We start from the raw sequence: 17,812 nt of genomic DNA on the forward strand, positions 1-17,812 counted from the left end.
ATAAGTTCAGAAATACTCCCCTTAGTTTTCAGAATCTTACATTGACCAGAGTTAACTTACAATGAGCAGAACTGGGAAGAGTTTCAGTCAGTATCAATCTCTGAAGTAATCCAGTTACTGGTATGAACGATATGTTATGTCCATTAAATCCTTGTTCTACTGCAATATTAAAGGTTAAAAGAGAGGATATTGCTCCTGTCTTAACAAAATGAATTAATTTGTCCTTGATGGAAGGGGCACCTCGCAAAGATTCTTAAATGTGCCTTAGCCCATCCTTTATTTAAAAAAATCTCTGGATTCGAATTGTTTTGCTATCACCCCATTTCATCTTTGCCATTCTTGTCAAAGTTAATTGAGGTGGTTGTTTTTAAGCAACTTAATGACTACATGGAGGATTTTCCTATTATTAATGCCTTTCAGTTTGGCTTTAGGAAGACTTTGAATACAGAGATGTTATTAATTTCCACTATTGATTCTATCTGGTGAAGTTTTGAATGTGGTCAGAGGTTTGTTCTTTTCTTACTTGAAATTTCCGCCTTCTTTGATACCATTAACCACGAAGTTCTTATTCATCAGCTAAGGCCTTTGGAATTGCTGGCAAGGTTCTTGACTGGTTTACATAATATCTTTTGAACTGACAGCAGCAAATCCACATTGAGTCTGATATGCCTTCTTGGCATAAGATCAAGACTGGGGTTTCTATAAGGGTCAGCTCTTTCACCACTCTTTTTAATATCCACTTAGCTCTACTCTGTCATGTATTCTCTTTCCTTGGTGTAAACTATCGTCTTTATGCTGATGACGTTCAGATTTTTTTTCCAGCACTGTCATCTTGGCACACTACTTTTCAATTTGTGTCACTATGTCTTTCTACTATTAAAGCATGGTTGTCGCATAACAGATTACTTTTAAATATTACCAAGACCAAGATTATAATCCTAAAAAGATTTTGTGCCGATGATAAGCCTTCAAAACTTGTTTTTGAGAATTGTGAAATTCCAGTTTTGTCACAGGTTAAAAGCCTTGAATTTTTATTAGATTCTGGGTTACATATGTGTCCTCAAATAAATGCAGTTGCAAAGGCTGCTTTCTTCAAACGTGTGATGCTATGCACCCTTAAAATGTTCCAATTTTCATACTTTCAGACAGTTTTGCAGGGGCTGATATTCACAGGGATAGATTATTGGGACTCCCTTTATCTTGGGATACCTATGCCTACTCTACAGTAGTTGCAGATTGCACAAAACTCAGCTGTTCACATTAAAGCTGGTGCAGGCATAAGGAGACAAATTACTTCAGTTATGGCTCAATTGTAGTGGCTTCCAATCAGTGCCAGAATTAAATATAAAATTATCACCATTATTGTTAAATTTCTGGATAATGTTGAGTACCCATGGATTTGTGCTTTAATGAAAATCTATAATTCACCACGCATACGTTGTTCCTCGCAGACCCGATTATTAGTTGCCCACTTTATTATGTTGGCACACCTGTATGAAACTCATAAAAGGACATTTTATATAGCAGGTCCAACTTTTTGGAATAGTCTTCCTGAACTATTACAAATAACATAATTTACTAAGTCTTGTAAGAAATTGTTGAAGACACATTTGTTCCAATTAGCTTTTGAACTTCGGAATTGTTAGTGCTTCTGGCTCCCCACTTTCTATTCTGACCTTGCGTATTATTTTATAAGTTTTCAGTTTGTTTTATATGATGTTGTAGGGTTTATTTCCTTTTCTATCAGAAATATGCTTAGCTCTTACTATAATTTCTTTTAATTTGGTCCACTACTCTACTACTATACAAGGATTTTTCCAGCGTTTCTCCCATTTTAACAAAGTTGGTGCTCCTGTAGACCAGTACCCTGACTTTTGTGTGACCCTCTCTCCACCTTTGCACTTACATTTGCTATTCTGTCATATGATCACTGAAGATAGGTGACCACCTGCCTGTAGGTTAGAAACACTTTTTCTATCATTTATTTGAGGATGGCTGCAGCTGGGGTGTTTATCTGTTTCATCCCTCTGAGCTCTACTCACAAACTTTCTTTCTCTCATTTCCTCTCCTTAGCCCTTCCCAGCGCACGGAGGATGAACGAGAAGTCATATTTGAAGAACTGCTGCATATCAAAGCAGTGTCTCACCTCTCAAGCTCAGTGAGTGCCTTCTCAGACTGTGAATAGCGTTGGATGTTCACCAAGCATTGATTTTGATGTATAAAATGCCATTGGCCTTCACAGTGCTGTACAGTCACAGAACGGCGATTTATTATTTCTAAAGGGCCATTAGTGTACACAGCACTGTATAGTCAAGAGCAACGATTATTATTTATAAAATGCCATCAGCGTACACACCATTGCACAGTCACAGTGCAATAAGTATTATTCGTAAAGCGCCATCGGTATACACAGCGTTCTACAGTCACAGAGCAATGAGAATTATTTATAAAGTGCCATCAGCATTTGCAGCACTGTGCAGCCCTTGAGCAATAAGGGTGGATTTTCAAAGTAGGTTAGCTGGTCAGTCTGACTTCAGTTGGTCAGTCCTGATGTTTAAAACCCCAGTGCTTTTAGGCACTAAATTTAACTTCCTGGTTTCAATGCTGAGTGGTTAAGTTTGGCTGCTTAACTCAGATCAGCCACACGGCAGGCCTAAATCTTGGCAACTAAGTTTAGCTACTGCTGAGATTTAGGATCATTTTAAGCCATTGTGTGGTTGAAAATGTGCTTAAGATTGCTGCCTAAGCTTTAGACAGCAATTTTAGGTGCTCTAAGGGCTGCTGAAAATGCCTCCCAGAGTGTCCACAGAGATTATTTCACTTTAAAACAATCATTTTATAGCCACAACAAAATATTTTATTTTGTGGTGAAATAATTTTCCTTTGCCACCGTGGCATCTATGAAGGTGCCACAGAAGCCAAGTACTGGTTTTAAATAACACTTGGCAACATAGGGTTAAATGAGCCCTGGATTAGCCTAAAATGCAGTTGGCACATTTGGCGCCTGCCTGGGTGGTGCACACTCCGGGCCTGCTGTGCTAATGGAATGTATTTCTCATGCGACAGGTGAAGCGGGAACTCTCCTCTGTGCTGGTTTTCGAATCCCACGCCAAGGCAGGGACTGTGTGTAAGTATCGAGGGTCTTAAAACCCCTTGTGCCAAGAATGCAGCTCGCTTGTCCTGAAGGTTTAAGGAAGATCATTGCTTCAGTTTACAAAACTCATTGAAACTTTGATAAAAACTTACAGGCAGAGGAGTAAATGCTCCCACCCTGATATGTTTCGCTTCTGCTTTCTTAGAGGGACAGGGCTTGGTGGAGAGGAAAATGTGAGGGGTATCCAGCTTAAGATTGAAGCTTTCACATATATACTCAAACTGTCTATTACTTTAGAGTCAGTATGAAAGTCATGGTATACACATCACAATTAATTTGAAACAGGGTTAAACAGGAAAAAAAATCAATATTTTTTTTTCTCATAATAGGGATAAAGTGACTATGCAGTATTTAGTCACAAAAATCATATCTTGTACAGAAAGACAGAGATCAGTATTAAGACCTGCTGATTGGGTAAGGTATCTGGCTAATTTTAGCTGGTTATCTTTATGCAAGTATTCAGCTGAACCTAACCGATTAAGTTTTCAGCTGAATATTTGCCAAAATGTAGCCAGTCAAAATAGTGTGACTGAGAAGGTTATTTAATATTCATCACCTTGCTAAAAAAAACATCGAGTGCCTGGCCTTGTTTTGTTATTGCATGTTGAAAAGGCATTCTTGGAAATGAATGTTTGCAGTACTTGAACATATACTTGGATCAATTTACTTTACTCATCACCTAAGGCAAAGGTGCTAGCTAATGGGTGGCAATCTGATTTTTTTTTTTTACTATAGAAGGAGGAACTAGGCAGTGGTGTCCTTCTCCTCTACTATTTAACGTAGCATTGGAGCCTCTAGCTCAGAACATTAGAAAAATGTCAGCGATCTCTGAGTTTCAGTTTGGTTCTGCACATGAAAAAAATAGCTCTCTTTGCAGATGATGTTGTTTTGTGTATCCCCAAGCGAAGAAATCAGTGCCTATGTTACTTTTGAGATCTTGTGAGGATATAAACATCTTTCTGGATGTCAGGTCAATTATACCAAGTCTAGGGCCACGCAAATACCCTGTGTTTCAGGGATTTCTCTATTGCTTTTCCCAGCTTTATCCATCTTGGTTTACAGGTCTCAGCTAATATTACTGATTTATGTTCTCTCTTAATTACCCTGAGATTATTAAAATTCTTCAATCTGATTTGACTAGATGGACCCCCTTACCTATTTCTTTCCTGGGAGGAGTTATTTAGTTAAAATGATGGTGCTACCACATCCGTTGTACTTGTTTCAGTATATTCTCTGCACGGTTCCTCATAGAGTTTTTGCTTTTCTGAGGGGATCAGTCACCCCTTTCCTTTGGAGGGGTAAGATTCCTCGTATTACATTTTCTACACTACAACTACCACTGGACTGCAAAGGTTTGGCTATTCCAGATCTATTTTTATATTATCTATCCAAATGATTACTGGGGGTTAGGGGATGGTTAGGTAGATCCTGGGGCATATCCTTGGTGAGAATTGGAAGAGTTTCAGTCACAGGGGCATAGTTTTGCTTTATTGTGATGCTCTCCTAATTTGCCTGTTTGAAATAAGATATATAGATGTAGCCTAGTCTTGTCTCATACTTTAAAAATTTGGTTCAATATGCTTAAAATCCTTAAGAAGGAACTGTAGATTCCGTCCTTTGGTTCCCCTCATTAATAATCTGCAAGTTTCCTCTGTTACCCTTTCTCTGGACTCTAGGGATTACTTAAGTAATGGCTGTAGATTTTCAGGTCAGATATGGAAGGGTAATATATTTAAATCCTTTCAGGATCTCATGACAAAATTTGGAATTGCCTCTCATACTCATTTTTTTTAATCTTTACAGCTTCGTAAAAAATATATATATAACGAGAGCAGCAATGGTAGCTTTACAAGGGAAAGAGAGCATTGAAAGGTTTCTTACAAAGAATCTTCCCAATAGATTAATTTCTCAAACATATGGAGGTCCATTTTCAGCAGCTGTGCAGCTCAGCTAGTTAGCCGGATAACTTTATCTGGCTAACTAGCAGGGTATATTCATTGGCACAACTTCTAAGTTATCCATCTTATTGACTTTTTAATATCAATCTCATCATTTTCAATTTATTTATTTATTTAAATCCTTTTAATATACCGATGCTCAAGACCAGGTCTTATTGTACTGGTTTACATTAAACTAGGGGGAACCAGTTAAACAGAGCGAACAAAAAACAAAAGTTACATTATAACAGGGAATGTGGAACTAGGCTGTTAGAGAAAAGATAGGTTAAACAAATTCTAATTGGAGAGAAGGGCAAAAGGAGGAGAGGGTGCTTACAGGATAAGAATTATGTACAAATTTACATAGTGTATATGAAATTAAACAATTTATAAAATAGTGCAGTTGGTCGGACAACAGTTCCTTTGAGTTGCGGAAATGGGCACATCCGTGGGGTAAGAGACTGTGTGTGGGTGACCCTGAGGCTTTTTCAGGGGTAAGCTTGGGTGAACAGCCAGGTTTTTAGTTTTTTTCTGAACGTGATATGGCAATGTTCCTGGCGGAGATCTGGCGGGAGGGAGTTCCAGTGATGCGGACCAGCAATTGATAGTGCCCGTTTTTCAAAAGAGTTGTGAAAAACGGATTTTTGGGGGGGAATTTGGAGGGAATCTCTATATGCAGATCTGGTGGGTCTTGCAGAGGAGTGTGGTTTGAGGAGTATGGTGAGTTGGAGCGAGGATTCTTGAAATAAGGTTTTGTGGATAATAGTAAGTGTCTTGAAGAGAATTCTGTAGCGAATGGGTAGCCAGTGAAGTAATTTTAGAATCGGGGTGATGTGGTCCATGCGGCGGGAGTTTGTGAGGATCCTGGCTGCGGCGTTTTGCAGCATTTGAAGAGGTTTGGTAGAAGAGGCCGGGAGACCAAGTAACAGCGCATTACAGTAGTCTATCTTTGAGAATAGTATGGCTTGAAGGACCGAACGGTAGTCATGAAAGTGAAGGAGGGGTCTTAGTTGTTTTAATACCTGTAGTTTGTAAAAGCCTTCTTTGGTGGTGTTGATGAATTTTTTAAAGTTCATTCTGGAGTCTAGGAAGGCTCCAAGGTCTCTCACTTGATTTACTAGAGGTATGTTAGTATTGATGGCTGGTATGTTGTTATCATTAGGGGAAATGATTAGCAGTTCGGTCTTGGACGTATTGAGAACGAGGCAGAGACTTGTGAGAAGGAGGTTGATGGCGTGAAGGCAGCTATTCCAGTAGTTTAGCGTGTCGGAGACGGGTTCCTTGATGGGGATTAGGATCTGCACGTCGTCCGCATAGATGAAGTATGTGAGGTTGAGGTTATCGAGGAGTTGGCATAGGGGGAGCAGATATATGTTGAATAGGGTCGGCGAGAGCGAGGAACCCTGGGGAACTCCTTGTTTGGCAGCTATAGGGTGCGACTCTTTGTTGGTTATTTTTACTTTGTAGTATCTGTCGCTTAGAAAGGATTTTAACCAGAGGAGTGCAGCACCTGAGATGCCTATTTCCATGAGACGGTCGATGAGGATTGTGTGGTTCACTGTGTCGAACGCTGCCGAGATGTCTAGCAGAGCTAGAAGGTATGATTGACCTTTGTCGAGACCCAACAGGATGTTGTCAGTTAATGAGAGTAGGAGAGTTTCTGTATTTCTGCGTTTCCTGAAACCGAATTGTGATGGATATAGGATGTCGTGGGATTCAAGGTAGTCTGTGAGTCTAGTATTGACCAGTTTTTCCATTAGCTTGGCTATGAAAGGTAAGTTAGCGATAGGGCGAAAATTTGTGGGATTAGATGGGTCCAGGCTGGGTTTTTTTAGTAAAGGTTTCAGCGAGGCTGTTTTCAAAGCGTCTGGGACTGTTCCGTTTGTGAGTGAACAGTTTATAATGTCGGCCAAAGGTTTGGCGATGATATTAGGAATTGTAAGTAGGAGTTTGGTCAATGTGCTGAAGCTCAAATTATACAAACTAATAATATAATAAATGAGCAAGGGAGTGTGGCTCTCTCTCTCTGGATCTGGATGTAGATGATTGTCATGCTATTTGGTGCTCTACACAGAAGCTTTCATGCTATAATAAAAAAATAGAGAACTAAAGTACAAATTGCTGCATAGAACTTATAGATATTCTTTCTCCAGGTTTAGTAACTCATATCCATTGTGTTGGACAGGTTGGGGCAGATTTTAAAATGTACACCCGATTTTATAACATACGCATGCAGCAGCACGCAGGTTATAAAATCAGGGGTTGGCACGAGCAAGGGGGTGCAGACTAGTGCAACTTGCACATGCCCAGCCCTCGGGGAGACCAGGTGGCTTTCCCTCTGAGGCCGCTCTGAAATCGGAGCGGCCTCGGAGGGAACTTTCCTTCCTTCCCCTCCCTTCCCCAGTCCGAAATAAACCCCCTCCGAACCTTTATCTGACAAGTTACGCCTGCCAGAGACAGGCGTAACTTGCGCGCACTGGCCGACTGCCAGCGCGCGATCTCCCGGCCCAGCGGCCTTGCAGAGGCCTCTGGCCACATCCCCGCCCCGCCCCCGGACCGCCCATTTTTTCTAACCCCAGGTCTTACACGTGTCATGGGGCTTTACGCGCACCGCCGGCCTTTTGAAAATAGGCTTGGCGCGCGTAACCCCCCCTACGTGCGTAAGGCTTTTAAAATCTGCCCCGTTGTGTTTACTAACCACTTATTGTCATAGCACAGCTGGTCTGTTATAGACAGAATATAAGTGTTTTAAATAAATAAAAATGCAGTGGGATTATCCAATAGTACATTCATTTCGGTCTGGGATACACACAGAAATACAAGCAATTCTTAAGAGAACCTTCATTTTGTCTGCACCACTGTGTCTATCAAGGAAAGGAAAAGTCGGGTTTTTTTAAACTTCTAAAGAGAGGCATTTGGTTTCTCATTTATTACATGCGGCAAGAATAACTATTGCATTGTTTTGGAAGTCAACACCACTTATGGATCACTAGAGCCATAAATTTGCTGAATTGCTTCAATGGACAAAATTACCTACATGCTTAAGGACAGATCAGAGGGTTATGATCAGATCTGGGGCCTTTACTATTCCTCATGAAAAACGACCCTTGAACATTAACAGGCTAATTTTAAAATGAGCGTTCGTGTGCCCATGTACGTGCATATCAGTGAGCAAGTGGAGATATGCTGGAATTTTAAATCTTGCCTACCACGCGTAAATTTGCTTCTAATTTCAAGCGCTTAGGAACACAAGTACATAAGAAATTGCCATACTGGGTCAGACCAAGGGTCCATCAAGCCCAGCATCCTGTTTCCAACATTGGCCAATCCAGGCTACATGTACTTGGCAAGTACCCAAACACTAAGAAGATCCCAAGCTACTGATGCCAGTAATAGTAGTGGCTATTCCCTAAGTCAGCTTGATTAATAGCAGTTAATGGACTTCTCCGAGAACTTATCCAAACCTTTTTTTAAATCCAACTGCACTAACCACATCCTCTGGTAACAAATTCCAGAGCTTAATTGTGCGTTATGTGAAAAAGAATTTTCTCCGATTAGTTTTAAATGTGCTACTTGCTAACTTCATGAAGTGCCCCCTAGTCCTTCTATTATCCAAAAGAGTAAATAACCGATTCACATTTACCCGTTCTAGACCGTTCATGATTTTAAAGACCTCTATCATATCCCCCCTCAGCCGTCTCTTCTCCAAGCTAAACAGCCCTAACCTCTTTAGCCTTTCCTCATAGGGGAGCTGTTCCATCCCTTTTATCATTTTGGCTGCCCTTCTCCGTACCTTCTCCACTGCAACTATATCTTTTTTGAGATGCGATGATCAGACTTGTACACAATATTCAAGGTGCAGTCTCACCATGGAGCGATACAGAGGCATTATGACATTTTCCGTTTTATTCACCATTCTCTTCCTAATAATTCCTAACATTTTGTTTGCTTTTTTGATTGCCTCAGCACACTGAGCTGACGATTTCAATGTATTATCCATTATGATGCCTAGATCTTTTTACTGGGTGGTAGCTCCTAATATGGAATCTAACATCATGTAACTACAGCAAGGGTTATTTTCCCCTATATGCATCACTCAAAACTTGTCCACATTAAATTTCATCTGCCATTTGGAAGTCCAGTCTGAGTCTTGCAAGGTCCTCCTGCAATTTATCACAATCCGCTTGTGATTTAACTATTCTGAATAATTTTGATTCTTCTGCAAATTTGATTACTTCACTCGTATTCCTTTCCAGATAATTTATAAATATATTGAAAAGCACCGGTCCAAGTACAGATCCCTGCAGGGCTGGTGCGACCTATTAGGTGAACCAGGTGGTCGCCTATGGCACTGACCATTAGGTGGTGCCAAAGAGCAGCCATGTGGGGCCACAAGCGGAGCCTATCCCACTCACGGCAAAGAGGAGTAGAGATTCGGTGGGCCAAGAATGAGATAGGACTGGGGGTTCGGGGCCAAGACCGGGGTACGGTACGACCGGGTGGGGGTGGGTGCAGCGTGACTGGGGAGGGTGCAAGGCAGAAAGTACCTAGGATGCCTAATACCCTTGCACTGAGCCTGGATCCCTGAGGCACTCCATTGTTTACCCTTTTCCACTGAGAAAATTGACCATTTAATTCTACTCTCTGTTTCCTGTGTTTTAACCAGATGGTAATTCATGAAAGGACATTGCCTCCCATGCCATGACTTTTTAGTTTTCTTAGAAGCCTCTCATGAGGGATGTTGTCAAACGCCTTCTGAAAATCCAAATACACTACATCTACCGGTTCACCTTTATCCACATGTTTATTAACCCCTTCAAAAAATGAAGCAGATTTGTGAGGCAAGACTTCCCTTGGGTAAATCCATTCTGTGTTCCATTAAACCATGTCTTTCTATATGCTCTGTTATTTTGATTTTCAGAGTAGTTTCCATTATTTTTCCTGGCACTGAAGTCAGGCTCACTGGTCTATAGTTACCCGGATTGCCCCTGGAATCTTTTTTAAATATTGGGGTTACATTGGCCACCCTCCAGTATTCAGGTACAATGGATGATTTTAATGATAGGTTACAAATTTTAACTAATAGATCAGAAATTTCATTTTTTAGTTCCTTCAGAACCCATGGATGCTTACTATCTGGTCCAGGTGATTTGCTACTTTTAGTTTGTCAATCTGGGCCTTCTACATCTTCCAGGTTTACAGTGATTTGGTTCAGTTCATCTGAACTCATCACCCTTGAAAACCATCTCTGGAACCAGTATCTCCCCAACATCGTCATTAGTAAACATGGAAGCAAAGGATTCATTTAGTCTTTCTGCAATGGCCTTATCTTCCCTAAGAGCCCCTTTAACCCCTCGGTCATCTTACTCAAGCAAACATACTTTGCATATCTTCCTTAGGACTTTGTGGCTCTAATGTGCGTATATAAGTGGATTTTAAAACATGCTCGCATGAGGGAGATTTACAGTTTTTCCAATTAGTCTACCAGTTTGCACAGTCAATCTCGAGATTATCCAGACCCATCTGGTTCTTCATCCTGCACACTCCCCAGTTGACTCAGATCCCTCAGCCTGTTTTGTAAGCCATAAAATGCGATTTCTGCAGACTTGCTCCTCTTCAGGAATAGCAGTAAATATACATGGTTAACAAACAAACAAGTGCTGCGGCCTCCAGTTTTAAAATATGGAGTTACGTGCATAACTGATGACCCTGGCCTGGAACACCCTGGCCCCACCTATTCCCCCCCCCCTTTTTTTCCCTTTGTGCACGTGTATATACATATGCAATTAATGGCATTTAAAATCCATGATGCTTGCATGCATCCCACACATATATGATTGTAGGTAGTTTAGCGCAAGCAACGCTTTTAAAATCGGTCCCTAAGAGATGCATATTTCTGGAGGGATTGCCTTTGTTAGTATGCCTCTCTTGTTATTTCTTTTTGTTAGAATTGTGTCTTTTGACGTCTTTATTTCATTGGCTTTGTTTTATGTAACCCTTTTTCCATACATGGCATGTATCCTAAGGGTCCATAAAATAATTTATTAAATGTGGCTAGCTCCTCTGCCCTATCCTCAACTCTTCTGTCTCCAAAGGGTGGATTTTTTTTCTGTGGGGATAAGGCTAACCTTCTCAGACCAGGCAATGGAAACTTTCTGTGTGTGTGCTACCCTTCTTCTTCAGGACAGCTTCCTAGACAAAACAGGCAGGACTCGATGGATGGGTGTTAAAAACAATACAGTATTTACTGATACTGATTGTGAGATAATAAAAAAATGAATTAAAAATGTTCAAAAACATCCAGATTTCTTGTCTTTAGTATAGTACAATTTTGCCTGATGTATTCCTCTTGGAATTAATACTCCATTCATGCTTTGGAATAAATGTATGTCCCAAGGTAGCCAGGGTATCCTAACCAGGGTGGATGCCTTCTTCCCTACAGTACCTGATATCCAGATGGGGTACTCTTGAACTTCAGCTGCCTCTATCCCGTGTCCCAAGGTAGAAAATCTGCTTGGGGGTCTCCAGATGTTCTTGTTCTCCATCTCCTCTTCGAAAAAATAGCTTTCTGACCCTCCTGAGGAAGGGCCAGTTCTGAGGAAGGGCCAGATATTACCCTCCTGAGGAAGGGCCAGATATTACAGCCCAGATCTGGGCAAGGAAGGGGGAAGAAAAAATATGTCCTTCCCAAACAATTGGAAAAAATTCCATCATGACAAAAATACTGGATCTTATTCACAGGTCTCTGCAACCTTTTCTTGCAGGGGCGATAGAGTATACACATTCCCTCTTGCACCTCTGGAGATGGTGTCAGTCTCCCAAAAGGTGCGGGTCAGAACATCAAAAATCCTAGCTCTCAATTTAGGAAAAATTACCAAAAAAACCCCTCTTGTTTCCCTCTCTTCCCTCCTGACTCTCACCAAGAACTGGCAGGGCAGTGTCTTTCCCTTCCTTTGTTAGACTGAGGGCCTAACTCTGGAGAGCACACTGAAACATGTCTTTCTTCTTTAAAACCAAAACTACACTGCCTCCTGGTCACATGGTCTTACCCCCCCTTATGCCTAACAGACTGCCTATTCCTGTAAGCCTTTGGGGGAGGTGCAGTATCGAATGACATAGCCTGTAATGCTGGTGACTAAATGGGGCTGGGGCTGGAGCCAGCTCGGTGGAGACCTCATAGTCTCTACATATCGTTACTGGGTCTTATGCTAATAATGTATGTATTGCTCTCTGTGCTCTAAAAATTTGGGGGGGGGGTGCATATTCAACAAGATGAGTAGATACGTTATCCAGCTAAACGTCCCACTGAATATCCCAGATTAAAGTTATCCAGCTAACTGTAGCCAGATAATTTTCAACTTAACCGGGCAGATTTTGAATTTAACCAGTTAATAAAGTTATTCTGTCATAATTAGCCGGATAACTTTAGTCTTAACCGGCTATGTTCAAAAACAATATAGCCGGTTACGAGGAGTAGTAAGAGTTAAAAATAAATTTAAAAAATACAAAGAACGCTGGCTTACTGGCCCTAACGTCCCCCACCCGAGATCCAGTGTTGTCCCCTGCTAAGCTGAGCCTGCAGCAGCCCCCACACACACAACCCCCCCTTCCTTTTGTTTGGCAAAACTACATGCCATAGCCGGTCTAGTCTTCCCTCTCCCTCTCCCCCTCCTCCCACCTTCCATATCCTATTAAATAATCAAAATATTTATAATATCCAGGGCCCCCCCCCCCCCAACCTCCACTCCTCCCCTCCCACCCTCTCATTACCTTTTTGTGCTTTATTTTTCTGCCCGGATCATGGTAATGGCCTACGGCGACCCAGGTTGGGACTTCTGCTGTCGCTTTGCAGCTACGCTTCCAGCGTTGGGTTGGCAGAGGGAGGGAAGGAGGTTTTGGGGCCTCCTGGATATTATAAATATTTTGATCATTTGATAGGATATGGAAGATGGAAGGTGGGAGGAGGGGGAGAGGGAAGGGGTGAGATCGCACTGGCAGTGGTATGAAGTTTTTCCGAATAAAAGGGAGAGAGGTTTGTGTGTGTGTGTGTTGGGGGGGGGGGGGGGGCGTGCTGCAGGCTTGGCTCAGCAGGGCACAGCATTGGATCTCAAGTGGGGGATGTTAGGGCCAGTAAGCCAGTATTCTTTGTATTTTTTATTTTTATTTTTTTTTATTTATTTATACAGTTTTATATACCGTCGTTCGGTATTGCCATCACAACGGTTTACAAAGGTTTTTACATTGGGTTAACATGATTAAAGATTTTACGTAGGTGAATTGTAGAGGTCGGAAAGGTTATATGATACAAGATTATATGATACAAGAGGTTATATGATACAAAGTTATATGATATGAAGGTTATATGATAGAAGAGGTGTGGTGTTAATTTTTTTTTTTTTGAAGTCTTGCTACTCTTAACCGGCGATATTGAATATAGCCTGTTAAGATCAAAGTTATCTGGAACATGTTCCACCTCCTCTTCGAACATGTTTCCCTGATAACTGCATAAGAAATTATTCCTTACCTGCTAATTTCATTCCTGTAGTACCATGGATCAGTCCAGACGGTGGATTATGTCCCCATCCAGCAGATGGAGTCAGACAAAGCTTCGGAGGATGCTGCCTCATAAACCAGTGGCACCCTCTGTAAAGTCTTCAGTATAGAGAATATCAGAGCAATAACACAGAGAAGGATGGATCAAGATAACCAACCACACATGACTATGAATAAGATATATGTTACCCATAACCAAAGAACTGGTGCCAGAGAGTAATCTTGCAAAAAGAAACTGTGGAACATCCCGTAAACAGAGAGGCTAACACAGGATTAGATGAAACAGAGCAGCGAAGTCAGAGGAAAGTCGAGCAGTAAACCCCAAACCCCAGAAATCCTTAGGGAGGGGCATCTGGACTGATCCATGGTAATACAGGAACGAAAATTAGCAGGTAAGGAATAATTTTCTTTTCCCTGTACGTACCAGGAATCAGTCCAGATGGTAGGATGTACCAAAGCTTCCCTACATAGGGTGGGCCCTTGATAGGCCCTGCTTGAATGACTCTGTCGCCAAAGTATCCGGAAGTCGGCGACTGGAGATGCAAGTGGTAGTGCCTAGCAAAGGTATGCAATGATTTCCAGGTCGCCGCACGACAGATCTCCTGAGAGGAGACGGACTGGCTTCCACCCAGGACACTGCCTGAGATTGAAGAGAATGCGCCTTGATGCCCGGGGGGGGGGGGGGGGGGTGTTGTTGACCCGCCCCTATATACGCTGTCACAATAGCCTCTTTGAGCCATCGAGCGATCGTTGTCTTTGTAGCCTTGGAGCCTTTCTTTGGGCCAGAACCAAAGGACAAACAAATGGTCCGACAGGCCGAAAATCATTGGTGACCTCCAGGTAACGGATCAGTATGCGCTTAACATCAAGTTTGCGGAGATCCCATGGATCGTCGGCGGAGAAAGACGGAAGTTCCACCGTCTGATTCAAATGAAACATAGAAACCACCTTGGGCAGGAACAAGGGCACTGTGTACAAGGAGACCCCAGAGTCCGTGAAACAGAGGTAAGGCTCCCTGCATGACAGCGCTTGGAGTTCGGAAACCCAGCAGGCAGAACAAATCGCCACCAAAGAACAGTCTTGAGGGTGAGAGTCCTTAAGGGTGGAGGCGCGCATAGGTTCGGAGGGAGGGCCGCCCAAAATCCTGAGGACTAAGTTGAGATTCCAGGAGGGATAGGGGGCCTGAACCGGGGGCCTCAAGTGTTTCACCACTTTGAGGAACCGGACGATGTCGGGGTGAGAGGAAGTTCTTTCTGGAGGTGGGCCAGGGATCCAAGAGCAGAAACCTGGGCCATCAAAGAGTTGTAAGCGAGGCCCTTCTTCAGAACCTCCTGAGGAATGCAAGGATCTGAAGGCACGGAAGCTGACCGCGGCCATGCTTCCTGAGAAGCGCACCAGGATTCGAAGACCTTCCAGACTCATACATAAGCAATGAGGTTGAGGGTCTTCTAGCCTTGAGGAGAATCGAGACTAACGGCCTCCGGGTATCCACGGCGTCTAAGTCTCCGCCTTTCAAAAGCCAGGCCACAAGACAAAAGCGATCTGCCTGTTCGAAAAATACTGGACCTTGATGCAGTAGGCACGGCAGGTGGCCTAGGCGGAGAGGACCGTCCACCGCGAGGTTGATCAGGTCCGCAAACCAAGGACGGCGTGGCCATTTTGGTGCCACCAGGATCACCAAAACTTGGTGGACCTCTATCCTCCGGAGAACCTTGCCCACCTAGTGGCCACGGGGGGAACACGTAGAGTAGGAGGTGACGTGGCCATGGAAGGACCAGCGCATCCACACCTTCTGCGCCGTGCTCCCTTCTGTGACTGAAGAAACCGCGGTGCCTTGGTATTGTGAAAATGGCCATGAGATCCGGGCGAGGGGTCCCCCAACAATGAATGAGGAGCTGCATCGCCTCCTCAGAGAGTTCCCACTCCCCGGGATCTAAACGTTGTCGACTCAGAAGTCCGCCTGAATTTTGTTCACGCCCGCAATGGTAGAGGGCTGCCAGTCGAGAGAGGTGGACCTCCGCCCATGCCATCAACTTGTCCGTTTCTAACGAGACATGAACGACTTCTCGTGCCCCCTTGGCGGCTGATGTACGCTACCATGGTCACTTGTCCGAGAGAATCCTGACCGCCCGATGCCGCATGTAAGGGAAGAAAAACGTTCCGGTGCCAAACGTTCTGCTCTCGTTTCCAGGCGATTGATTGGCCACGCGGCTTGAGAATTTGTCCACTGCCCCTGGACTGAATTCATCTGGCACACTGCCCCCCCAGCCGGATAGATTGGCATCCGTGGTGACCACTACTCAGTCTGGAATTTTCATGGGCATTCCCTGAGCCAAGCGAAGCGGGTCTAGCCAACAAGCAGGCTGTCTTCTCGGCGACTGGAGGAGTGGGAGGATGATCTGGTACTCCTGCGACACCAGTTTCCAGTGAGAGAGTAGACAGCTGTCTGTAGGGGCGCATGTGCACAAGTGCCCGGGTACGAGCTCAATAGTGGATGCCATGGATCCCAGGACCTGTAGGTAATCTCAGGCTGTGGGAGAGGGGAGACAAGAGAAGCGCTGAACCAGCCCCAGGAGCAACTGGGCCCGATCCGGTCGCAGGAAGACTTTGTCCATCGCTGTGTCGAAGCGCACACCCAGGAAATCCAAAGACTGTGACAGAAATAAGACTGCTCTTGGTGAAGTTGACAACCCACCGAGGGGACTGAAGAAGCTACACAACCCGGGTGAACCACCGCTGACCCTGTGTCAATGTCTTTGCTTGGATGAGCCAGTTTGTCCAGATATGGGGTGAACGATAATTCCCTCTCGTTGGAGAGCGGCTGCCCACGACCACCATTACCTTTGTGAATGTTCGGGTGGGGGGCGGTTGCCAGGCTAAAAGGGAGGGCTTGGAATTGGAAATGCTGACTCCAGAATCTTGAAGTGGAGGAAATGCTGGTGCACTTTGAGGATGGGGATGTGAAGATAAGCCTCCGTCAGATCCAGGGAGGGCAGGAATTCCCCCTGATGCATTGCAGCGATCACTGAGCATAAAGTCTCCATCCGGAAATGAGGGACCTTGAAGGACTTGTTGACCACCTTGAGATCCAATATTGGACGGAAGGATCCCTCCTTTTTTGGAGACCAAGTAGCCTGAGTCCACCTCCATGGATGGTACTTGGCAGGATGGCCCCGAGAGCTGAGAAGTCTGTCGAGTCTGCCATACAAAGAGCTGCTTTTGAGGTGGTCCACAGGGAGAGAAGAGAAATCTGTCTCTTGGGGGTCGAGCAAAATCCAATGCGTAGCCATGTCTTAGGATGTCTAGTACCCACTGATCCAACATGATCCGGACCCACTCCTCGTAGAAAAGAGAGATTCGTCCCCCGATCCTGGGGGTCGGGGAGTGGGTCAGTCCTGGCATCATTGAGAGAACTTGGAGGGAGCCCCTTGGGCCATCCCGTCCCTAATTGGTCTACGGCCTTGAAAGGAATGACACCAGGACTGAGATCTGGAAGAGGGCATCCGAGGCATCGTCTGTCTGGGTGGTGTGGAAGCGGCGTTGCCCGCGGAACCAACTTCTGGAGGGATTAATGATCTCGAGGTTCGCGGACGATCTTCCGGAGGCGATGTTCCGCATTCTCTCCAAGTGACTTGATGATCTGGTCCAAATCATCCCCAAAAAAGAATTTCCCTTTAAAAAGGAAGACATTCCAACTGTGACTTGGATGAGGAATCTGCCGACCAGTTGCGGAGTCAGAGGAGACGTCGCGCCGAGACTGCCGAGACCATTGACCTTGCTAGAACTCGGAGGAGGTCATACAGGGCATCTGCTCCATAGGCTATGACCGCCTCCAGACGGTCTGCCTGTCTTGCTTCCTCTGGCGGTAGCTCCTGAGAGGTAAGGAGTTGTTGTACCCAGCGAAGTCCCGCTCTTTGCACAAGCGAGCTACAGATGGCCGCTCGGACGCCCAGTGCAGAAACCTCAAATACCCTTTTGAGGTAGACTTCCAGTTTCCTGTCCTGCAGAGCCGTGCCTCCTGTAACTAGGATGGTCGTATGCTTCATGACAGCCAAGACTGCGGAGTCGACCTTCGGAACTTTAAGTAGTTCTAAGAAGTCCTCAGGGAGAGGGTACAGTTTATCCATTGCCCTGCTGACCTTCAGAGAGGCTTCGGGCGCATCCCATT

At 44.2% G+C, this 17,812-nt stretch overlaps 1 protein-coding gene across 3 annotated transcripts in view; it reads left to right on the plus strand.

Moving 5' to 3' along the window:
- Positions 1-17,812, plus strand: part of RAPGEF3 (Rap guanine nucleotide exchange factor 3) — a 244,424-nt gene that overhangs the window by 113,238 nt on the left and 113,374 nt on the right. For all 3 annotated transcript variants that reach the window (XM_029595109.1, XM_029595110.1, XM_029595111.1), the window contains 2 exons: positions 2,074-2,158; positions 3,067-3,127. In XM_029595109.1, coding sequence (XP_029450969.1) covers positions 2,074-2,158; positions 3,067-3,127 — 146 coding nt within the window. The remainder of the gene's footprint in view (positions 1-2,073; positions 2,159-3,066; positions 3,128-17,812) is intronic.

Source organism: Rhinatrema bivittatum, chromosome 3 (genome assembly GCF_901001135.1).
Source record: "Rhinatrema bivittatum chromosome 3, aRhiBiv1.1, whole genome shotgun sequence".
NCBI classification, from domain to species: Eukaryota; Metazoa; Chordata; class Amphibia; order Gymnophiona; family Rhinatrematidae; genus Rhinatrema; species Rhinatrema bivittatum.